Source organism: Giraffa tippelskirchi, chromosome 1 (assembly GCF_054371585.1).
Source record: "Giraffa tippelskirchi isolate mGirTip1 chromosome 1, T2T-mGirTip1v1.2.pri, whole genome shotgun sequence".
Lineage (NCBI taxonomy): Eukaryota > Metazoa > Chordata > Mammalia > Artiodactyla > Giraffidae > Giraffa > Giraffa tippelskirchi.
This window is the reverse complement of record NC_137275.1, coordinates 30,072,890-30,097,229: the sequence shown is the minus strand read 5'-3', so window position 1 is coordinate 30,097,229 and position 24,340 is coordinate 30,072,890. Positions and strand designations below refer to the sequence as shown.

The following is a 24,340-nucleotide window of genomic DNA, read 5'->3' as shown; positions in this document are numbered from 1 at the left end:
CATCCCGGTAACTTTATTTCACTTTTCAGTTCTTTGTTCATGCACTGGAAAAGTTGCATTGATATGTAGTCAGCAAACCTTGGAGACTTATACGTGGTCATAGTATTAGAGATTGAGCTGGAGAGGATCTTAGAAATCAAATCTTCTTAGGTAAAAATCTCATTTGGTGGTTATTCTAAGTCAGGTTCAGTGATGTTCAGTGATTTGCTCAAGGTTCAGCAGTCTGTCCCAGGCCGAGCTGGGATCAGCAGGCTTCTCGTCCCCAGCACAATGTTATTTTCACCTGCCAATTCTTCCCCTTATGAGGGAGGCAGGCTGCATGTTTTGGCTCACCTGAAATCTGATTTTAAAATGATTTCCATTGTATTTTGCATTTCTGATATGATTCTCCATAAGATTTAAGAAGAATTGTAAATAATATGGCATTATTAGTATAAACATCATTATTTTTCATCACTGTATCTTTATGTCTGGAATAATACCTGACATAGCAAGTAGTCATTGAATAAGTGGGTAAATTAATAAATAAGTTAGCCATTTACACATAGGGTCAATTATGCCACTAATTTGGTATGCCCAAATGAGCCTCCACAATCTAGAAACTAAGATTTTACATTAGGTTGTGTTAACTTCTTTTTGTAAAGAACTCATCATATTCAAACCCATGTGTTTCTCAATGACTCTGCTTTTATCAGTCTTCATTGCCCTTTTCTAATTATCTGAAGATAATTTAATACATAATTAATGAGGAAATATGTGATTATAAGGAGAGTAAAACTGTTAATAATTAGCTTCTTATCTATTCCACAGGACCAAATAAACATGAAGTTCTTCATTTTTACCTGCCTTTTGGCTGTTGCCCTCGCAAAGCATGTAAGTATAATAAGATATTGATGAGAATATATTATGTAAAGAATAGTAAATTGTTTATGAGGATAATGTCAGGGGTAGATAGCCGGGAAGAGAGAGGAAATGTATAAACTTTGAAACCTATAATCAAAGATGGCCTTGCCCCTGCCTTATATAAGTTATGAAAAAGGACAAAAATACCACTTATAAAGCATTCTCCTTGTAGGATTGGAAAGATTTTTAGTTCTAAGTTAAAAAGCATACACTTTCTTCCATAAACTTTTGAATTTATTGGGGAAATATTTTCACTCCAAGAATCACTTCTTAAAAGTAAGAAACATGAAACCATAACAGGACTTCTTTTAAAGTTCAGGAGAGTCACAGAGAAAATGTAGATTCCCAAACCATCTCTCAAGCACATGTCAGAATTTCATCATTCTTGACTCTAGTAGCTCAGCAACAATGATGCTTTGATAGGAAACAGGGAAGTGTTGAATAGTGCTAACTTTAGGAGTTGGGCTTCCCAGGTGGCTCAGTGGTAAAGAATCCACCTGCAATGCAGGAGACTCCAGTTCCATCTCTGGGTCAGAAAGATCCCATGGAGAAGGAAATGGCAGCCCACTCCAGTATTCTTGCCTGGAGAATTCCATGAACAGAAGAGCTTGGCAGGCTACAGGCCATGAGTTGCAAAGAGTCAGACACGACTGAGAGACTAAACAGCAACAACAACTTTGAAAATGACTTGCCAGATAACCTAATGCAAAGTCAACCCTTCACTTCTCAAAGCAACATCTTCTAGTGAGAATGTTATAGAAATATTCATATTATACAATGATAAAGAAGGACTAGATGCTTCACATGAAGCGCTTTGAAGATACAGGCATGTAATCTGTTAGCTCCCTCAGGAGCAACTGGGCTTCTTCCCTTACCCTGCAGCCTGTGCTGCCAACACCTCTCCCATGCCCAGTTCTCACCCCCTTCAGATTGGGCTTTTCTTGTGGCTCCGTTGCTAAAGAATCTGCCCGCAATGCTGGAGACTTGAGTTTGATACCAGGGTTGGGAAGATCCCCTGGAGAAGGGAAAGACTAACCACTCCAGTATTCTGGCCTGGAGAATTCCATGGGCTATACAGTTCAGGGGGTCACAAAGAGTTGGATGCTTTCATTCACTTTCACTTTTCAGATGTGACCAGAGTTCTTTGCTTCCTTTCCATTTCCACACCTCACACATGAATCTTGAAAAGTTTCTGTTAGTCCCTAAATTTAAAGCCAAACCAAGAGCTTAGCTACAGTAAGAATTCCAGTTAGGTGAATATAAGATAAAATAAGCTTCAGTGGTCAATCTTACACCAAGTTTCATTGTTTCTTATTTATAATCTCCTAGTCTTAATTACTCTTCTCTGTAAATCAGTAATTGTCCTCAATCATTTCCTTAAGAGTAATTAAATCTAACAAAACTAACAAAAACTAAATTAAACAAAATATCATGGTATTATAAACATTTTAAGATTCTGTAGCACATGTGCACATACATTATATTTTAAACTGTGACAGGATAAACTAAGAATCCAACACTTCCTAAAAGCAAGAACTACATTAAGCTATAAAAAGGATTTGTTTGAAGTACAGAATGATTTGCTGGTAATATTATAGGATATAATATTATAATAATAGTGAAAAAATTCAACTAAACATCATTCATTTCCAGAAACAAATTCCTAAAAGTCTCTTGCCATCAAAACAACAGGAACAATGATAAAAACAAAACAAAATAGTGGGATATCTTGGCATTTTAAGTCTACCATAAAACTAAAAACTGTATTTGCTTTTGTTTATAGAAGATGGAACATGTCTCCTCCAGTGAAGTAAGACACTTTATTATCAACAGAAAATCTTTTCAGTTAGTAAAAACAGAATATGCCCTAAACTATTGTCTTTAAAATAATTTTTCACCAGTGAGTCTAGAACTATAGAATTAGAGAAAATTGGAAGTACAACCATAATGAAAAGGTATATAGAGAGGAATAAAGACCAAAAATCTACACATTCAAATCACGAAGATTGGATTAGTACATTTTTTTCAGACGATGTCTCAATATTAATGATGTTTGTTCACAAGTAATTATGAATATTTTGTGAGTACAGTAACAGGAAGCCATTCTATGTTTCTGCAAAAAGGACTAAAGCTTTTCTGGAGCCATATTACATGCTACTTCCTAAATGACTTCCCAGCTTTGGGTACATAACAGGTTCCCACAGACACCTCCAGTGTCACCTAAGCATTTTCTTGTTTTCCTGTGATGTGTTTAATCTCTTTTAAAAAGACAGAAGAAAAAATATGATAATAATAATATGAAAAAGAACACTGAAAATTGTACAGAGGAAATAGAAAACCTATTCTTTCTTCCCTGTGGATGATACTTGGGAAAGTTTTTGATTCACATATTCATAACCCAAAGCACAATGCAAAATGAGTTAGGTATATGGAAAAGCTCTATACAGTCAGCAAAAACAAGACAGGAAGCAGACTGTGGCTCAGATCATGAACTGCTTATTGCCAAATTCAGACTTAAATTGAAGAAAGTAGGGAAAACCACTAGACCATTCAGGTGTGACCTAGATCAAATCCCTTAGGAGTATACAGTAGAAGTGACAAATAGATTTAAGGGACTAGATCTGATAGACAGAGTGCCTGATGAACTATGGACAGAGGTTCGTGACATTGTACAGGAGACAGGGATCAAGACAATTCCGATGGAAAAGTAATGCAAAAAAGCAAAATGGCTGTCTGAGGAGGCCTTACAGATAGTTGGGAAGAGAAGAGAAGAGAAAAGCAAAGGAGAAAAGGAAAGATATCCCCATCTGAATGCAGAGTTCCAAAGAATAGCAAGGAGAGATAAGAAAGCCTTCCTCAGCGATCAGTGCAAAGAAATAGAGGAAAACAACAGATTGGGAAAGACTAGAGAGCCCTTCAAGAAAATTAGAGATACCAAAGGAACATTTTATGCAAAGATAGGCTCGATAAAGGACAGAAATGGTATGGACCTAACAGAAGCAGAGGGTATTAAGAAGAGGTGGCAAGAATACACAGAACTGTTCAAAAAAGATCTTCACAACCCAGATAATCACGATGGTGTGATCACTCACCTAGAGCCAGACATCCTGGAATGTGAAGTCAAGTGGGCCTTAGAAAGCATTACTACAAACAAAGCTAGTGAAGGTGATGGAATTCCAGTTGAACTATTTCAAATTCTCAAAGATGATGCTGTGAAAGTGCTGCACTCGATATGCCAGCAAATTTGGAAAACTCAGCAGTGGCCACGGGAATGGAAAAGGTCAGTTTTCATTCCAATCCCAAAGAAAGCCAATGCCAAAGAATGCTCAAACTACCGCACAATTGCACTCATCTCACACGCTAGTAAAGCAATGCTCAAAATTCTCCAAGCCAGGCTTCAGCAATACATGAACTGTGAACTTCCAGATGTTCAAGCTGGTTTTAGAAAAGGCAGAGGAACCAGAGATCAAATTGCCAATATCTGCTGGATCATCGAAAAAGCAAGAGAGTTCCAGAAAAACATCTATTTCTGCTTTATTGACTATGCCAAAGCCTTTGACTGTGTGGATCACAACAAACTGTGGAAAATTCTGAAAGAGATGGGAATACCAGATCATCTGACCTGTCTCTTGAGAAACCTGCATGCAGGTCAGGAAGCAACAATTAGAACTGGACATGGAACAACAGACTGGTTCCAAATAGGAAAAGGAGTACATCAAGGCTGTATATTGTCACCCTGCTTATTTAACTTATATGCAGAGTACATCATGAGAAACGCTGGGCTGGAAGAAACACAAGCTGGAATCAAGATTGCTGGGAGAAATATCAATAACCTCAGATATGCAGATGACACCACCCTTATGGCAGAAAGTGAAGAAGAACTAAGGAGCCTCTTGATGAAAGTGAAAGAGGAGAGTGAAAAAGTTGGCTTAAAGCTCAACATTCGGAAAACTAAGATCATGGCATCCGGTCCCATCACTTCATGGCAAATAGATGGGCAAACAGTGGAAACAGAGTCAGACTTTATTTTTTTGGGCTCCAAAATCACTGCTGATGGTGATTGTAGCCATGAAATTAAGAGACGCTTACTCCTTGGAAGGAAGATTATGGCCAACCTAGATAGCACATTTAAAAGCAGAGACATTACTTTGCCAACAAAAGTCCGTCTAGTCAAGGCTATGGTTTTTCCAGTGGTCATGTATGGATATGAGAGTTGAACGATGAAGAAAGCTGAGCACTGCAGAATTGATGCTTTTGAACTGTGGTGTTGGAGAAGACTCTTGAGAGTCTCTTGGACTGCAAGGAGATCCAATTAATCCATCCTAAAGGAGATCAATCCTGGGTGTTCATTGGAAGGTCTGATGTTGAAGCTGAAACTCCAATACTTTGGCCACCTCATGCAAAGAGTTGACTCATTGGAAAAGACCCTAATGCTGGGAAGGATTGGGGGCAGGAGGAGAAGGGGACAACAGAGGATGAGATGGTTGGATGGCATCACTGACTCGATGGACATGGGTTTGGGTAGACTCCTGGAGTTGGTGATGGACAGAGAGGCCTGGCATGCTGCAATTCATGGGGTTGCGAAGAGTCAGACACGACTGAGTGACTGAACTGAACTGAACTGATATGAAATATAACAGTTATGTAGAGGGAGTGAAACTTCAGTTAATTTTGTTCTGTAATTCAGGTAAAGACTAATATGTTATCTACCGCATGGATAATGGTTGTAGATCAGTATATTATTAAGCTAATATGAATTCAATTTAGGTAAATGAGTAATATTTTCTTTCTTTTTCTAAGGAATCTATCAACATCTCCCAGGAGGTAAGTACCAAATTCTTAAGTCAAATAGAATATATTTTAGCTTTAATCAAAGTTATAAAATAAATTTATTTATTTTGTAGACATATAAGCAGGAAAAGAATATGGCCATTCATCCCTGCAAGGTAAAGTTTGATTACTTTAGTCTATTAATCTTTCACTGATGAGACAGCTTTTCTATCAAACACCGATCACTTTCTCATTCAGTCAAAAAGAGAATTATGTTTGTGATTGTGAAAATGGTGATGTTTCATTGTTTTGTTTAAATGCTATATACCAATGAAAGGAATTCTGGGAAAAGATTTGAGAGCCATTTTTGAGCCACAATGTTAAAGCAGAATATCTTTGAAAGAATTTCTTGTTAAAGGTTCATCATTTTTACTTTTCTTCTCTAATTCTATACTCTTTTGTTCACAAAATCATATTTTCTTTGCTATAACTGTATGCTAAAGAATATTAACACTACATTTCAATAAATGCTATATCCTTTTGGCTTTGGTTTCTTTTAGGAGAACCTTTGGTCCACATCCTGCAAGGTATACACTGATTTCATATCTGTAGCATAATATGAAGTAAAATATTATAGTATTTGAACTTATTTTATTCTTTTTTAAAATTCTTTTTCAGTTGCAATATTTTCTTAAAACTGACTCAATCAATTTATCACAGAAACAATATATATTTGCTTCCTAAAGCATGTCAGTTGGCCTAATGATGTATTTTTCCTAATACATAATAAGATAAGTAATGACTATTAAAATGAGAAAGAAAACGTATCCGTGCCTTGCCTAAAGTTATCTTGTATATTCATTCATTCACTTGACAAATCTTTTATTCAACAAGAACTATGTCCCCAACATTATCTTAGTCTCTAGGAATACAATAATAATTATGAGACTCACTGGGGATACAACAATAAACACAGTAAACAACAATAAATACCACTGTCATCAAATAGGAAATTCTGTTATAACTTATACAAAACTCATACAATGAAAGTGAATCCACTCTAATTCATCTCTTTATGAGAGAGGAATTTTTCCTCTTATATTTAGAGAAAATAGTATAGCAATGCTGTGGGGAAATACATCTAACTATTTGTCTTCTCTCTTTAAGGAAGTTGTAAGAAATGCAAATGAAGAGGTGAGAAATTTTTATATATTTGAACATTTTTGGTTCATATTACCAATATTTAACATTCTAAGATTAGTAATGGTGTATGGGAACATGCTTAAATTTCCTTTTTTAATAAACTGGAAAATGATTTATAAGTTGCTTCAAAATGACAGTTTTCCCTGTCCACCTAAATCACTGTGTATTCTCTTGAGCCGCTTACATTTGAATATATGATAATTTCTATCTCTTCTACTTATTTGCTAAAGATGATTAAAAACAAGCAGCCAAGAAGCCTGGTTGCATTGCTTTTATTTCAATCCTTTTAACATCATACTAATGATCATGTTTGTAATAAGAGACATATCCCAAGTAAACATTAACATGCAAAAAATAATGCTTGCCTTTCTTCTGGTAACCAGATTTTTATTGTATATATTATTTTTTTCAAGGAATATTCTATCAGCTCATCTAGTGAGGTAAGAGACCTTTTCTTTTAACATCAAATAGCAAGTTCATCCAAAATAGATTTTCAACAGTGTGTAGTAATTTGTTGTTAACATCACAAATAGGGTTAGCAATGGAGAAATCATTTACCCAAACTTAATGTCATACTGGGGAGACTGGAAAGTGACTATCTACACCCTGGTATACATGGGTGTTCTTTCACAGAGATATCAAATATATGACTCCAGAGGAAAGAAAGAAAGACATGCTCTAGTATTAATAGAAATACCCAAGCAATGAGCACAATGGGGAAAGGTGCCTGGGAAAGGGAGAAGCATACCCTTGGCTCAGAGCCTTGTGCCTTGAGGCACAGCCCGAAGACTTCCTAAACATCCAGGAAGGCTGCTTTACTGTTTCTCTAAGCCACAGGTCTGTCTGGAATGGAGAGCCAATGGCCTCCTATAAATAGCAATGTGTGCTCTAGGAAGGGTATGCTGGGTTCAGTTTGCCACATCTCACTAGGCCAACTTTGTAAACTTGTTTGTCACCTGTCTACATCCCTAAGCATTTGATATTGAAGGAATAATGTAGAATTGATGAAAACTTTAAAATGAAAAGTGTTTTCAGTCACATGTTATTACTTTGAAACTGAGGACTCTGAATTTTCAATTTTTTGAATCTCTAATACATACTATAATTTCTCAGTAGTAGTAGTTTGGACTCTAAATATACTTAATGAATTGCCCTTTCTACTCGAGTACAATGCTAAGACTAAATCATGCAAGTTAATTAATCCTCCTTTTCTTCCCCGAAGGAATCTGCTGAAGTTGCCACAGAGGTAACTTATTTTCATTCAAATAAAATGAAATTCATATCACCCAGCTTTGTTTTCTTTTTGTTTATTTTTATAGCAAGTGTTTTATTTTCTTAACAGGAAGTTAAGATTACTGTGGATGATAAGCACTACCAGAAAGCACTGGTAAATTTCTCATACAAATTATAACTTCAAGTAAACAGTCATAGTACCGCTGCTTCTTCTCCACATGTTCACATAACTCATTCTATCCCAGTTACAGAAAATTTTTATGTTACTAAACAACCCTTGTTAGGTAAGTTTGCCATTTTGTATAAATTATCTAATTACATAAAGTTCTAAGAAACTTGGTTCTTCTATAATCTACTTTTGACCCAGAGAAGATTCAATACTGGAGTAAATACTGATAATTTTCTTTCCCTCTAGAATGAAATCAGTCAGTTTTATCAGAAGATCCCCCAGTATCTCCAGTATCTGTATCAAGGTCCAGTTGTTATGAACCCATGGGATCAGGTTAAGAGAAATGCTGGCCCCTTTACTCCCACTGTGGTGAGTGCTGCTTTTTTACTTGTGGTTTCTTGTTTATTTGTTTTTCTTTTCGTTTTTGGTGAGGGATGAGTTCAGGATAAAGATTTGTAAAATATCTAGAGATAAAATGTCCCAACAAGACAGTTTTAACTTAGAAAGCAGAACAATTGCAAAAATCTTATAGTCCTGAAATTAAATCACAAACAAAAAATAGCTCAAGTATAGTAACAAATAACAATAGCAACCATAGTGACAAATAAGTAATTTAATTTAAATTGAACATACCTGTCCTAAGAGTTTGCTTCTATATCATTTTGATTGGCTTCTCAAACAATTCTCTAAGAGGAAATAGTAATCATTAATTTCATGTAACAAAAAGATTGCTTTGTTAAGAAAATATAGAGAAATGAAGTAATTTACCTACGTTCCAGGTTCTCTCTACCATTTTCTTTCATAAAACAGTCTGTCTTAAGGAATGTTTTCTCGTATGAGGAATAAATAATGAAAGTTTTCATGGTCCCTTTTTTTTTTTTCTGGATATAGAACAGAGAGCAGCTTTCCACCAGTGAGGTAAGGCATTTACCTACAAAGGCAATAATCTGGTAACTAGCAAGATATTATTCACTTATTATACACTGTACTAGACCTCGGAGAAGGCAATGGCACCCCACTCCAGTACTCTTGCCTGGAAAATCCCATGGACGGAGGAGCCTGGTATGCTGCAGTCCATGGGGTCGCTAAGAGTCAGACACGACTGAGCGTTCTTACTTTCACTTTTCACTTTCATGCATTGGAGAAGGAAATGGCAACCCACTCCAGTGTTCTTGCCTGGAGAATCCTAGGGACGGCGGAGCCTGGTGGGCTGCCATCTATGGGGTCGCACAGAGTCGGACACGACTGAAGCGACTTAGCAGCAGCAGCAGCAGCAGTACTAGACAGTCTTTGATGCAGTTGCTTAAGCAATAATACTTCCCTGGTGGCTCAGACGGTAAAGCGTCCGTCTACAATGCGGGAAACCTGGGTTCGATCCCTGGGTTGGGAAGATCTTCTGAGAAGGAAATGGCAACCCACTCCTGTACTCTTGCCTGGAAAACCCCATGGATGGACAGCGTGGCAGGCTGCAGTCCATGGGGTCGCAAAGAGTCGGACACGACTGAGCAGCTTCACTTTCACTTTAAGCAATAAATCTGGATTTATATAAAAATTGAAAAATTCTTCCAATGGGAAAACTGGAACTTTAGATCCCTAAGAAAAATCTGGGGAAGGCAGAACAAAAATGTACACATTGAAGGATACAAAGATTGGATCTGTGCTAGTATACTTTGTCAAAATGTTATTACTACTTCTTTATTTATAGCTCACCATTAATATTGCTATCACACCATGAGACCTGGTATACATCTTAAATTTTAGAAACAGAGTGGGAGAAATCCAATGTATTATTCTGAAATAGGAACTCAAATTCATTCAGATCCATATAAATTGCTGTTATCCAAGTGTCTTCCTGCACATCACACATAATTAAACACATTTGCACATCACACAAGAAATTGCCTAGTTTTATTCCTACTTTATAATGAATAAAATATTTGAGAAAAGAGAAATAGCAATTTCATAAGCAAGACTAAAATGTATCATTTCAATTTTTTCATAAAGTGAAAGATATGTGCCAACTCCTCTCAGGAAACAAGTCAAAACCACTTACATTAAATATAGCTAAGAATTACTTTTTATGTTGTTACAGTTATAAAATATTGTTTATTTGCATAAATATAATCAGGAAACAATGTGGTTATGGATACCAGTCAGATAAGATGTATTTACATATTTATTGGTTCATTGATGAGATATGTCATTCATCATTCACTTAAGAAATATGCATTTAGCCAGCATTATGCCCTTTACATTATGTTAGATTCTTGGATACAACAGCGATTTCAAAAGCAATAAAAATAAATTGAATTATTCTTTATAAAAGAGGAGTTTTTTTAAATATAGTCAAAAGGAAATTATGTATAGACAATACAGTGGGAATTAAATATCTAATTCTTCTTTTATTTTTTAAGGAAAATTCAAAAAAGACTGTTGATATGGTAAGATATTATTTATACATGAAGCTATATTTAATTAATATTTCCAAAGTCTAATATCAATAATTAGGCCTATGTGAAACATTCTGCTTTTAATAAAATAGAGTTATATTTGTAAGTTATTTAAAAATATGATTTTTCTCCAACACTTAACTCTGCTCAATTGTCTTGAATTCTTTCAGTTAAGTCCTTCCATGTGAGCAAGACTTTTCTATATTACAAAAGTTTTATATTCTTTCCACTGCTTCTCTCTTTTTTTAATCAAATTTTTACTATTTTTGAACTAGATATTTTACTTCAATTCTTTTTTACCTATTGTACTGTTATTCTTTTTGTAAAATGAGAAAGAACTGAAACTCCACAAATATTAAAATTATACTGCTACTGCTAAGAATTCAATTATCTTGGTCCCCAAATTTTGACTATTTTTTTATTTCTCCAAGAATCTTCTAGTAGTTCATCCAGTGAGAAAAAATATACTTTTAAAATAAACAACCAACTAGTTTATTGTCGAGAAGGCAATGGCACCCCAATCCAGTACTCTTGCCTGGAAAATCCCATGGACGGAGGAGCCTGGTAGGCTACAGCCTACGGGGTCACGAAGAGTCGGACACGACTGAGCGACTTCACTTTCACTTTTCACTTTCATGCACTGGAGAAGGAAATGGCAACCCACTCCAGTATTCTTGCCTGGAGAATCCCAGGGACAGTGGAGCCTGGTGAGTTGCCATCTGTGGGGTCGCACAGAGTCAGACACTACTGAAGCGACTTAGCAGCAGCAGCAGTTTATTGCAGTTTTCTGCTGTTAATTATTTTAAGCAAATTAGGTATAGCTAATTGTTTAACAGAGCCACATCAAAATAGCCAATAAAATAAATAAAAACACATGTAAGAAAAATACACAGATTCAGAGTCGTTTTAGAGATCTGAAAGGAAGTATATCCAAAGGGTTGAGTAGCTGTTCTATCCATGCTTTTGATAATGTTCAGCTGGACCCTGATTCATTGATAACAGGCATTTTTATTTTTTTATTTTTTTTTTGTTTTTTTTTTATTTTTTTTATTTTATTTATTTATTTATTTATTTTTTTAGCAGGTGGAGATTTTATTTATTTATTTTTTTTATAAATTTATTTATTTTAGTTGGGGGCCAATCACTTCACAACATTGCAATAGTTTTTGCCATACATTGACATGAATCAGCCATGGGTTTACATGTGTTCCCCCTCCTGGACCCCCCACCCACCTCCCTCCCCATCCCATCCTTCTGGATCATCCCATTGCCCCGGCCCTGAGCCCTTGTCTCATGCATCGAACATGGAATGGTGTTCTGTTTCACATATGATAATATACATGTTTCAATGCTATTCTCCCAGAACGTCCCACCCTCACCTTCTCCCTCAGAGTCCATAAAATTGTTCCATGCATCTGTGTCTCTTATTCTGTCTCGCATATAGGGTTATCGTTACCATCTTTCAAATTCCATATATATGCATTAGTATACTGTATTGTTGTTTTTCTTTCTGGCTTACTTCACTCTGTATAATGGGCTCCAGTTTCATCCATCTCAGTAGAACCGATTCAAATGTATTTTTTTTAATGGCTGAGTAATATTCCATTGTGTATATGTACCACAGCTTCCTTATCCATTCGTCTGCTGATGGACATCTAGGTTGCTTCCATGTCCTGGCTATTGTAAACAGTGCTGCGATGAACATTGGGGTACACGCGTCTCTTTCAATTCTGGTTTCCTCGGTGTATATGCCCAGCAGTGGGATTGCTGGGTCATATGGCAGTTCTATTCCCAGTTTTTTAAGGAATCTCCACACTGTTCTCCATAGTGGCTGTACTAGTTTGCATTCCCACCAACAGTGTAAGAGGGTTCCCTTTTCTCCACACCCTCTCCAGCATTTATTGCTTGTAGACTTTTGGATAGCAGCCATTCTGACTGGTGTGAAATGATACCTCATTGTGGTTTTGATTTGCATTTCTCTAATAATGAGTGATGTTGAGCATCTTTTCATGTGTTTGTTAGCCATCTGTATGTCTTCTTTGGAGAAATGTCTGTTTAGTTCTTTGGCCCATTTTTTGATTGGGTCGTTTATTTTTCGGGAATTCAGCTGCAGAAGTTGCTTGTATATTTTTGAGATTAATTGTTTGTCTGTTGCTTCATTTGCTATTATTTTCTCCCATTCTGAAGGCTGTCTTTTCACCTTGTTTATAGTTTCCTTTGTTGTGCAAAAGCTTTTAATTTTAATTAGGTCCCATTTGTTTATTTTTGCTTTTATTTCCAATATTCTAGGAGGTGGGTCATGGAGGATCCTGCTGTGATTTATGTCGGAGAGTGTTTTGCCTATGTTTTCCTCTAGGAGTTTTATTGTTTCTGGTCTTACATTTAGATCTTTAATCCATTTTGAGTTTATTTTTGTGTACGGTGTTAGGAAGTGTTCTAGTTTCATTCTTTTACAAGTGGTTGACCAGTTTTCCCAGCACCACTTGTTAAAGAGATTGTCTTTTCTCCATTGAATATTCTTGCCTCCTTTGTCGAAGATAAGGTGTCCATATGTGCGTGGGTTTATCTCTGGGCTTTCTATTTTGTTCCATTGATCTATATTTCTATCTTTGTGCCAGTACCATACTGTCTTGATGACTGTGGCTTTGTAGTAGAGCCTGAAGTCAGGCAGGTTGATTCCTCCAGTTCCATTCTTCTTCCTCAAGATTGCTTTAGCTATTCGAGGTTTCTTATATTTCCATACAAATTGTGAGATGATTTGTTCTAGTTCTGTGAAAAATACCATTGGTAGCTTGATAGGGATTGCATTGAATCTATAGATTGCTTTGGGTAGTATACTCATTTTCACTATATTAATTCTTCCAATCCATGAACACGGTATATTTCTCCATCTGTTTGTGTCCTCTTTGATTTCTTTCATCAGTGTTTTATAGTTTTCTATATATAAGTCTTTTGTTTCTTTAGGTAGATATATTCCTAAGTATTTTATTCTTTTTGATGCAATGGTGAATGGTATTGTTTCCTTAATTTGTCTTTCTGTTTTCTCATTATTGGAGTATAGGAATGCAAGGGATTTCTGTGTGTTAATTTTATATCCTGCAACTTTACTATATTCATTGATCAACTCTAGTAATTTTCTAGTAGAGTCTTTAGGGTTTTCTATGTAGAGAATCATGTCGTCTGCAAACAGTGAGAGTTTTACTTCTTCTTTTCCTATCTGTATTCCTTTTATTTCTTTTTCAGCTCTGATTGCTGTGGCCAAAACTTCCAAAACTATGTTGAATAGTAGTGGTGAAAGTGGGCATCCTTGCCTTGTTCCTGACTTTAGGGCAAATGCTTTCAATTTTTCACCATTGAGGATAATGTTTGCTGTGGGTTTGTCATATATAGCTTTTATTATGTTGAGATATGTTCCTTCTATTCCTGCTTTCTGGAGGGTTTTAATCATAAATGGATGCTGAATTTTGTCAAAGGCTTTTTCTGCATCTATTGAGATAACCATATGGTTTTTTTCTTTCAATTTGTTAATGTGGTGTATTACATTGATTGATTTGCGGATGTTAAAAAAACCTTGCATTCCTGGGATAAAGCCCACTTGGTCATGATGTATGATCTTTTTAATATGATGTTGGATTCTGTTTGCTAGAATTTTATTAAGGATTTTTGCATCTATGTTCATCAGTGATATTGGCCTGTAGTTTTCCTTTTTTGTGACATCTTTGTCTGGTTTTGGAATTAGGGTGATGGTGGCCTCATAGAATGAGTTTGGAAGTTTACCATCTTCTGCAATTTTCTGGAAGAGTTTGAGTAGGATAGGTGTTAGCTCTTCTCTAAATTTTTGGTAGAATTCCGCTGTGAAGCCGTCTGGTCCTGGGCTTTTGTTTGCTGGAAGATTTCTGATTACAGTTTCGATTTCCGTGCTTGTGATGGGTCTGTTAAGATCTTCTATTTCTTCATGGTTCAGTTTTGGAAAGTTATACTTTTCTAAGAATTTGTCCATTTCTTCCAAGTTGTCCATTTTATTGGCATATAGCTGTTGGTAGTAGTCTCTTATGATCCTTTGTATTTCTGTGGAGTCTGTTGTGATCTCTCCATTTTCATTTCTAATTTTGTTGATCTGATTCTTCTCCCTTTGTTTCTTGATGAGTCTGGCTAATGGCTTATCAATTTTGTTTATCTTCTCGAAAAACCAGCTTTTAGTTTTGTTGATTTTTGCTATGGTCTCTTTTGTTTCTTTTGCATTTATTTCTGCCCTAATTTTTAAGATTTCTTTCCTTCTACTGACCCTGGGGTTTTTCATTTCTTCCTTCTCTAGTTGCTTTAGGTGTAGAGTTAGTTGATTTATTTGATTTTTTTCTTGTTTCTTGAGGTACGCCTGTATTGCTATGAACCTTCCCCTTAGTATTGCTTTTACCGTGTCCCATAGGTTTTGGGTTGTTGTGTTTTCATTTTCATTCGTTTCCATGCATAATTTTATTTCTTTTTTGATTTCTTCTGTGATTTGTTGGTTATTCAGAAGCGTGTTGTTTAGCCTCCATATGTTGGAACTTTTAATAGCTTTTTTCCTGTAATTGAGGTCTAATCTTACTGCATTGTGGTCAGAGAAGATGGCTGGGATGATTTCAATTTTTTTGAATTTACCAAGGCTAGATTTATGGCCCAGGATGTGATCTATCCTGGAGAAAGTTCCATGTGCACTTGAGAAAAAGGTAAAATTGATTGTTTTGGGGTGGAAACTCCTGTAAATATCAATTAAATCTAATTTGTCTATTGTATCATTTAAAGTTTGTGTTTCCTTGTTAATTTTCTGTTTAGTTGATCTATCCATATGCGTGAGTGGAGTATTAAAGTCTCCCACTATTATTGTGTTATTGTTAATTTCCCCTTTCATACTTGTTAGTATTTGCCTTATATATTGTGGTGCTCCTATGTTGGGTGCATATATATTTATGATTGTTACGTCTTCTTCTTGAATTGATCCTTTGATCTTTATGTAGTGTCCTTCTTTGTCCCTTTTCACATCCTTTATTTTAAAGTCTATTTTATCTGAAATGAGTATTGCGACTCCTGCTTTCTTTTGGTCTCCGTTTGCATGGAATATGTTTTTCCATCCTTTCACTTTCAGCCTGTGTGTGTCCCTAGTTTTGAGGTGGGTCTCTTGTAGACAGCATATATAGGGGTCTTGTTTTTGTATCCATTCAGCAAGCCTTTGTCTTTTGGTTGGGGCATTCAACCCATTTACATTTAAGGTAATTATTGATAAGTATGATCCCGTTGCCATTTACTTTGTTGTTTTGAGTTCATGTTGAAACATCCTTTCTGTGTTTCCTGTTTAGAGAAGATCCTTTAGCATTTGCTGGAGAGCTGGTTTGGTGGTGCTGAATTCCCTCAGCTCTTGCTTGTCTGTAAAGCTTTTGAATTCTCCTTCATATCTGAATGAAATCCTTGCTGGGTACAGTAATCTGGGTTGTAGATTATTCTCTTTCATTACTTTAAGTATGTCCTGCCATTCCCTTCTAGCCTGAAGGGTTTCTATTGAAAGATCAGCTGTTATCCTTATGGGGATCCCCTTGTGTGTTATTTGTTGTTTTTCCCTTGCTGCTTTTAATATTTGTTCTTTGTGTTTGATCTTTGTGAATTTGATTAATATGTGTCTTGGGGTGTTTCGCCTTGGGTTTATCCTGTTTGGAACTCTCTGGGTTTCTTGGACTTCTGTGACTATTTCTTTCCTCAATTTAGGGAAATTCTAAACTATTATCTCCTCGAGTATTTTTTCATGGCCTTTCCTTTTATCTTCTTCTTCTGGGACTCCTATGATTCGAATGTTGGGGCGTTTCATATTGTCCCAGAGGTCCCGGAGGTTTTCCTCATTTCTTTTGATTCTTTTTTCTTTTTTCCTCTCTGCTTCGTTTATTTCCATCATTCTATCTTCTACCTCACTTATCCTATCTTCTGCCTCCGTTATTCTACTGTTGGTTCCCTCCAGAGTGTCTTTTATCTCCTTTATTTCATTATTCATTCTATATTGATTCCTTTTTATTTCTTCTAAGTCCTTGATAAACATTTCTTGCATCTTCTCAATCTTTGTCTCCAGGCTATTTATCTGTAACTCCATTTTTCTTTCAAGATTTTGGATCATTTTTATTATCCTTATTCTAAATTCTTTTTCAGATAGATTCCCTATCTCCTCCTCTTTTGTTTGGCTTTGTGGGCATTTCTCATTGTCCTTTACTTGCTGAGTATTTCTCTGTCTTTTCATCTTGTTTAGATTGCTGTGTTAGGCGTGGCCCTTCTGTATTCTGGTAGTATGAAGTTCCTCTTTGTTGTGGAGGTTCCTCACTGCGGTTGGGGTTGGACAGGTGGCTTGCCAAGGCTTCCTGGTTGGGGGAGCTTGTGTCGGTGTTCTGGTGGGTGGAGCTGGATTTCTGCTCTCTAGAGTGCAATGGAGTGACCAGTATTAATTTTTGAGATGTCTATGGATTTGGTGTGCCTCTGGGCAGCCTGTATATTGATGCTCAGGTCTATGTTCCTGCGTTGCTGGAGAATTTGCGTGGTATGTCTTGCTCTGGAACTTATTGTCTCTTGGGTGGAGCTTGGTTTCAGTGTATTTATGGAGGCTATTGGATGGTCTCTTATTAATTAATGTTTCCCCTGGCTTTCAGTCTTATTATTGCAGTAGCCTCAAGACTTCTCCTTCCATACAGCCTCAATAATAAAACTTTTAGGTTAATGGTGAAAAGATTCTCCACAGTGAGGGATACCCAGAAAGGTTCACTGAGTTACATGGAGAGATGAGGTGGGGGGGTGGGTTGAGGTGACCAGGAGGGGAAGAGGGGAATTCAAATGTGGAGAGAGCAATCTAGCCAGTAAGCACTTCCCTCTGTGGTTTCCACAGTTTGGAACCCTCAGAGTGATTCACAGAGATACATAGAGAGGGGGGAGGAAGGTAACAGAGGTGAGCATGAGTAGAAAGGGAGGAATTAAGAGGGGAGAGAGAGATCTGGGCAGTATCCTGTTCCTGAAGTGTTCTCCGGTACCCAGAACACCCTCAGAGATTCACAGAATTGGGTTGAGAAGAGAAGGAGGAGGGTGGGAGATAGAGGTTCCCTGAGGGAGAAGAAAGAGCATCAATAGGTGGAGAGAGTGATCAGGCCAGTGATCACACTCCTGAGTAAAAGTGGGTCCTAAAGATTGGGTTCTTAAATGTACAAAGTTGATATCAAATATGTAAAACAAAGATTAAAAATCTAGAGTAGAGTTTAGACTCTTATAAAACTTACAATCTAAAAAAAAAAAAAAAAGAAAAAAGGAAACAGTGTAAAAAGAAAAAAAAACAGTAAAACAGTAAAAAAAGAAACAGTAAAAAAATGTAGAACAGGAAAAAAACATTAAGAAAAGAAAACACAAAAGGTATAAGATATATGTATGTAGTTTGCTTCAAAAATAGGGTTGTTTTTTTTTTTGCAAGTTAATAGTGGGTTATGAAAATGAAAGTTAAAGGTGTAATAGAGGACTTGAAGAAAAAGGAAAGAAGAGAAAAAAAAAATTTTTTTTTTTAATTAAAAAAAAAAAAATAGTAAAAAAAAATATATATCCCAGACTTTCTCTGGAGCTGTTGTGAGCAGTGTGGGATCTGCTCAGTTTTAGATAGATCCTTATTCCTGCTTATACTTTTCAAGATCTATAGGTCCTTTTCAATGCAGTCGGTATTAACTACAGGGATCTTAATCTGTTGGCCTGTCCCTTCCAAAGCGCTTCCCTCTGTTTATTTGGCTTCTGTTTGGAGATCTCTTCAGTATCTAATTTCCGCCCTGCAACAAAGCGGTGGAGGTGATCTCTTTAGGTTCGCTTGTTCAATCGTGCTGTGGGGAGGAAGGAACACTGCAATTCTGGCGTGCGTGTGGTAAGCTCGCAGTGTCTCGGCCGCACTGGGTTCGCCCCCGCTCACGGCGTGTGTGCTTTCCCCGTCTACCCTGCTCAGGCTTCAGGTTACTCGGCCGGGGAGCGGGCCCTGAGCTGCGTGCACTTCCCAGGTCTAAGCCGCTCAGGTTCAGGCTCCCGGTTACTCCACAAAGGCGCAGACTCGGTTTCGCCCGCGGCTTGTGCCGTTCCCGGTCGGAGCTGCGCAGGCGGCCAGGAGTTTGGCGAGGGCGCTCTTCCCTGTTGGGGCGGTGCGGCTTATCACCTCCCTGGTCCCCGCCTCGGTTTACGGGCGCGCCCGGCTCCGGTGTGCTTTGTGTCGGTTCTGGGGAGCTGGTCTCTGGCTGCGACCCTCCCGGCGGCTGTCGACCCTCCGGGATCTCAGGCAGTCTTTGCTTAGAAACTGGGAGCCTGTTTGCAGTTTGGTAGGGGGTGCCCTCTCTGGAGCCGAGTTTGCCCCTTTCCGGCTCTGGCGGGCCCCGCCTGCCCGCTGTGTCCGGCGGGGGATGGGGCGGTCTGCAGCCGGCTAGCTCTCCTCTGGTATCGCTCAGTCCTTTGTTCTGTGAGCGGGCCGGCAGTGCCTTAGAGTTGGGCTTTTCGCGGGATAGTTCTTTCTCTCTCGCTGTCCCACAGTTTAGGTTACTATCTCACGTTAGCTCCCTCAGATTGCCCTCGGGGCACTCGGGCCCGGTCCTTACCCTAGGCAATGCCGCCCGCTCCTCTCCGTTCAGCCCCCACTTGCTGGTGGCGGATGATGCGAGCGTCTGGGGTTCTTTGCTGGGAGTTGCTTTAGGCACGTAATCTGTGGATTTTATTTATTTTTTCCTCCCAGTTACGTTGCCCTCCGAGATAAAAAATCCTCCCCCACACCCGCCGGTGAGAGGGTTTCCTGGTGCTTGGAAATTCCTCCTCTTTTACGACTCCCTCCCCGGGACGGGTCTCCGTCCCTAACTCTTTTGTCTCTCTTTTTATCTTTTATAATTTCTCCTACCTCTTTTGAAGATAATGCGCAGTTTTTGTGGAAGCCTGAAGTCCTCAGCCAGCCTTCAGAAGTAGTTTTGTGAAGTTTGGTCAGCGTTTAGTTGTTCTTTCGATACATTTGTGGAGGAGAGAGTGGTCTCCCCGTCCTATTCCTCCGCCATCTTATCCCCTAGCTCAGGCATTTTTAAAATAAGCCAATGCCAAATAAACATCCTGTCAATTGCCTTCACCATAGTTCTACCCTGAGTCTCTCTGGTTGTTCAGGGGGTTGAATACTGGATTGGATTATGGGTTGTGTGAATCATAGTTAAAAGAACACTTGCTGGTTAGAATGAGTCAAGTGGAAAAACGCAATGGGAAGACATCCCAGGAGAGGATGAAACATGGATTGTGGCCCACAGTCTTGTGGCCTGAGGCACAGGCCAACATCAACCTCCTTGAGAGCTTTAGGAGCATGCCTTACCTTTTCTTTTAATTTGGGGGTCCGTGCCCATTAAAAAGGGCTTCCCAGAAGGCACTAGCGCTAAAGAACCAGCCTGCCAATGCAGGAAACAAGAAACATAGATTTGATCCCTGGGTCAAGAAGATTGACTGAAGAAGGGCATGGCAACCCATTCCAGTATTCTTGCCTGGAGTATCCCATGGACAGAGGAGTCTGGCAGGCTACAGTCCATAGGGTTGCAAAGAGTCACGTAGGACTGAAGTGACTTAGCACTCAGGGAGGCACGGCCATTAAAAAAACAATGGTCTTCCCAGAAAGGATATGCAAGCTCTGCTACATATCTCAAGAGCCTGCTTTGTTTTAGTTTTCCCTCTCTCTCTCCCTCTCTCCTCTACTCCCTTGCTTTGCATCTACTATACTCGATGAGAATTTGACATTATATGAATAATATATGTAAATGGAAACTCAAAACATATTTTCAGTCAATTATCGTACGGACACAGAGAATGCTCTGATAATGCATATTCAAACTCATTAAATTCATGATAAATTTCTATAAAATAGCACTTTATTACTTGATAGCAGTGATTTAGCCTTGAATTGTTAAAAATAATTAGCTCTAGTTCTCTATTGTAATGATACAAACAAAATTACTGGTGGGCTATTCAAGTAAAGCTGATTTTCATTTTTTTTCCGTAAGGAATCAACAGAAGTATTCAGTAAGGTAAGTAATTTCCCTTCCAACAAAATTAATTACATGTTATCCTATAATATTTGCTTCTGTATTTATTGCAGTTTATTTTTGTTATTAACAGAAAACTAAACTGACCAAAGAAGAAAAGAATCGCCTAAATTTTCTGGTAAATTTTTATACAAGCATTTGTAGCACACTCAGACTCAGCTTGGACACCGCTGAACCACAATCCTCTCAACAACAACAAAGCAAAACAAAAAAAGTCACATTTTTTAAACAAATTCTAATTTCTATAAGTCTTCCTTATACTTGATCAAAACTATTGCAAAAACATTCTCCCATTGTACCAACTGTACTATTGCCATGTATCCACCCAACCGGTCATTCTAAAAACCCACTGATTTTTCACTTTATAAAAATAGGAAATTATCCTGAAGACAGATACCACTGTGTTTAATCTCTATAATAATCTATAGTCATACCCATATAAATGGTTCAAAATAGAACACAGAGGAGAGAGATATTTATTAATTACAGAATAGGTGACAGGCAATATATTAATTCATTTACTTCTACAAGATAAATGACACGCAGAGATTAACAACTGGCTCAGTGTCACAGATTCTACTGAGTTCAATCATACATTCTATGACTCTAAGAACTAAGATACTTCCACGAGATATGGAAAAGAAGCTTCAGTCTAAGACACTGTTAAGAAATTATCCCCTTGCCTTCTTACACAAGTTTTTTTCATTTTTTTACACTTAAGCATTTTGGCATTAGAGTTTGACATAACCAAAGAATATTTTTAAACCTACCATTTATTTTATAAAAGTAAACATAATTTTATATGAATAAACTTTACTTTGCTTAAGTCTGTTCGGCATCATTTAGAATTTATCCAAGTAAAACTTTATTTGGTTAGGTCCAGGTGTTCTGACACATGGGATAATGGAATAATTATAATTTTCCTAGAAAAAAATCAGCCAGTATTACCAGAAATTCGCCTGGCCCCAATATCTCAAGACCATTTATCAGTATCAGAAAGCTATGAAGCCATGGACTCAACCTGAGACAAACGCTATGCCCTATGTGGTGAGTTCTCCCTTTTATTTTTAATTTTGAAAACCGAGTTGTCTTTTGTAATAAAAATAAGATAGGGAAATGAAATGGGGAAATAAAATTCTAAGTTCTAAAGTAAAAGCTAAAACAAAATCAAATAAATGTTCTAGGCTGGAAATTGAATTATAAATCATATAGGATGAATAGAGCTACAATAAGCAGAAATAATTATCATGATACATTGTGCTTGCATTGGATTTAAATTTCATAAGTATTTGCTTATAATATTTCAGTTGATTCTATAGCATTTTCTGCAGGTGGGTCAGCATAGAGAATATTACTTCCATTTCACAAAAGTATCTGAAATTCCAAAAAGTAGCCTGACCAAACTCTAATTAACATCTCTCCTTGTTTCATTTTTTTAAAAATGTGACTGAGGAAATATATTTTAACATAAGGAATAAGGAGAGAGCAGGAAATTGAACCTAGAGAACCAACAATTTAATATAAAAATAAAGGATTGGAATCCAGAAGACCTGACATAAATAAACTTTTGATTTGGGGCAAGTCACTTCATTTATATGGATTTTTTAAATATGATTTACTTTATTGAATATACATATAGCATTTAAAGGTATCTTCCCCATGATTATAGAAAATAAGAATTTAGTATCTGTAGTTTGAATATAATGTGCCAAAAATTTTTCTAAATATTTCCACAGAGTTGTAAATATTGTTTGTTTGCTATTATAAGTAATTAGCTAAAATATGTTATTTCTTTCTCTTTTAAAGAGATACCTTTAAGATTCTTGAATTAACTGCTTCTACCTGGTTTTGGTAAGTAACTTTAGGCTTATAATTTAAACAATAAATGGGATTTTTGTGTGAAGGATGACTAATATTAAGTAATATACATGCGTGTTAAATTGCTTCAGTCATGTCTGACTCTGTGCTACCCTATGGACTATAGCCCACCAGGCTCCTCTATCCATGGGATTTTCCAGGCAAGAATACTAGAGTGGGTTGCCATGCCCTCTTCCAAGGGATCTTGCTGATCCAGGGATCGAACCCATGTCTCTTACATCTCCTGTGTTGGCAGGCAGGTTCTTACCATTAATGCCACATGGGAAGTATATAGCTTCAACTTTAAGTCATAGTTGGTTTATGACATATTTTAAATTTTGCTTATACCTCTTGGATTCAGAAATGTAAGTGATCTGTATATTTGCATGCATTTTATAAATATTTTGAAAATAAATTATAGAGAAGGTTCTCTATAGTTGATGATAAATTCAGTCAGAAGCAAGAGCTCTGGGTGGAAATTGTCACAAGCATAATGATCACAGGGATGTTAACCTGTCACCTTAGAACTCAGACCCAGAATTTCAGTTTGGTGAAAGATATACAATATAAAGTTTTCTTACACAAGTTAGTTTAAAACAAGCATTATTTTCTCTGGAAAAAAATCATTATTTTTTTAAACACACAAAACCTACTTCTCCTAGTGATTCTTTTTGACATTTTAAACATTGCCTTAAAATCATGATGACAGTCAAGGAAACAAGTATACATCAATGTTGCTTTTTTGTGTAGTCACTTTTTCTTTTTTTTCATATTGTCTTTGCAGTATATAAGTTATCTCCAATCTTGGCATTCTGTCTCACTCAAGATTTCTTGTTCTTTGTATGTGTCCTGCAATGGGACAAAGTAGATTTCAGAGAAACAAGTAGTAACAGTGGTAGTAATTTATTGAGGCCTTGCAATGCTTGTCACAATCCTAAGCCTTTTACCTATATTAAATTTCATGTTCACAAAAAGCTAAATAGCCAATATTATTAGCCACGTTGAGATAAGGAAACTGAGCCTCATAGAAATTAAATAACTTGTTCATGATCACCATGTAAAAGTGGAAAAGCCAAGAATCCAACACAAATCTCCAGCTCTAGGCCTCAAACACTCCACTATCGATGCCAAGCTACAACCAAAGTCCAACTAGGGGATTTTTTTAGAACACTTTTTTGGCTTTAGGTTATGTTGTCACAAACTTGATTTGCTTTGTCATATCATTTTTTCTCTCCAAATGATGAAAAGGATCAGACAACTTCGCAAAATAATTTTCTGTGAAAAAAAAGAATAGCTATTATGAAAGCTGAATATTCAGTTGTGTTTAATAAATAGGCTTATTCCCTTTGCTATCATTATTTATGTACTTATTCTACATTAAAAAAAAATTGATCATGTGTTCCATAATGTGAGAGACATGAAGGAGACAAAAATAAGGTACCAAACTTATCCTCATTAAGCTCTATTCTAAACAAAGTCACAGAAAGGCAATACAAGGTGCCAGATGCTAACTTAGAGACATCAGAAATATGTGGTAGTACAAAAAGATCCAGTGATGCATCAAACATAAGTCCTAAAGTAAGTCTTTTCAGATAATTAGAAATAGGCTAAGCAAAGCAATGGCAAAGGAAAAAAAAAAGATATAAAACTGATAGAAAAATGACAAAAGA

The 24,340-nt window shown here is 37.0% G+C and overlaps 1 protein-coding gene across 1 annotated transcript; it reads left to right on the top strand.

The window, feature by feature from the left end:
• Positions 1 to 822: 822 nt before the first annotated feature.
• Positions 823 to 22,664, top strand: LOC145544695 (alpha-S2-casein). Its single transcript, XM_081587695.1, has 16 exons — positions 823 to 873; positions 2,687 to 2,713; positions 5,704 to 5,727; positions 5,808 to 5,849; positions 6,234 to 6,260; positions 6,841 to 6,867; positions 7,290 to 7,316; positions 8,099 to 8,122; positions 8,219 to 8,263; positions 8,525 to 8,647; positions 9,170 to 9,196; positions 10,693 to 10,719; positions 20,772 to 20,795; positions 20,887 to 20,931; positions 21,741 to 21,860; positions 22,620 to 22,664. Exons 1-16 carry the CDS (start codon positions 823 to 825, stop codon positions 22,629 to 22,631), a joined length of 672 nt encoding a protein of 223 aa, XP_081443821.1. The 3' UTR covers positions 22,632 to 22,664.
• Positions 22,665 to 24,340: the final 1,676 nt, after the last annotated feature.

Bases quoted from the DNA above. Each gene is read 5' to 3' on its own strand.
- LOC145544695 (XM_081587695.1), top strand. From the start codon at position 823: ATGAAGTTCTTCATTTTTACCTGCCTTTTGGCTGTTGCCCTCGCAAAG. The intron at 10,720-20,771 runs GTAAGATATTAT...TTTTTCCGTAAG, and splicing joins CAAAAAAGACTGTTGATATG to GAATCAACAGAAGTATTCAG. The intron at 20,796-20,886 runs GTAAGTAATTTC...TGTTATTAACAG, and splicing joins CAACAGAAGTATTCAGTAAG to AAAACTAAACTGACCAAAGA.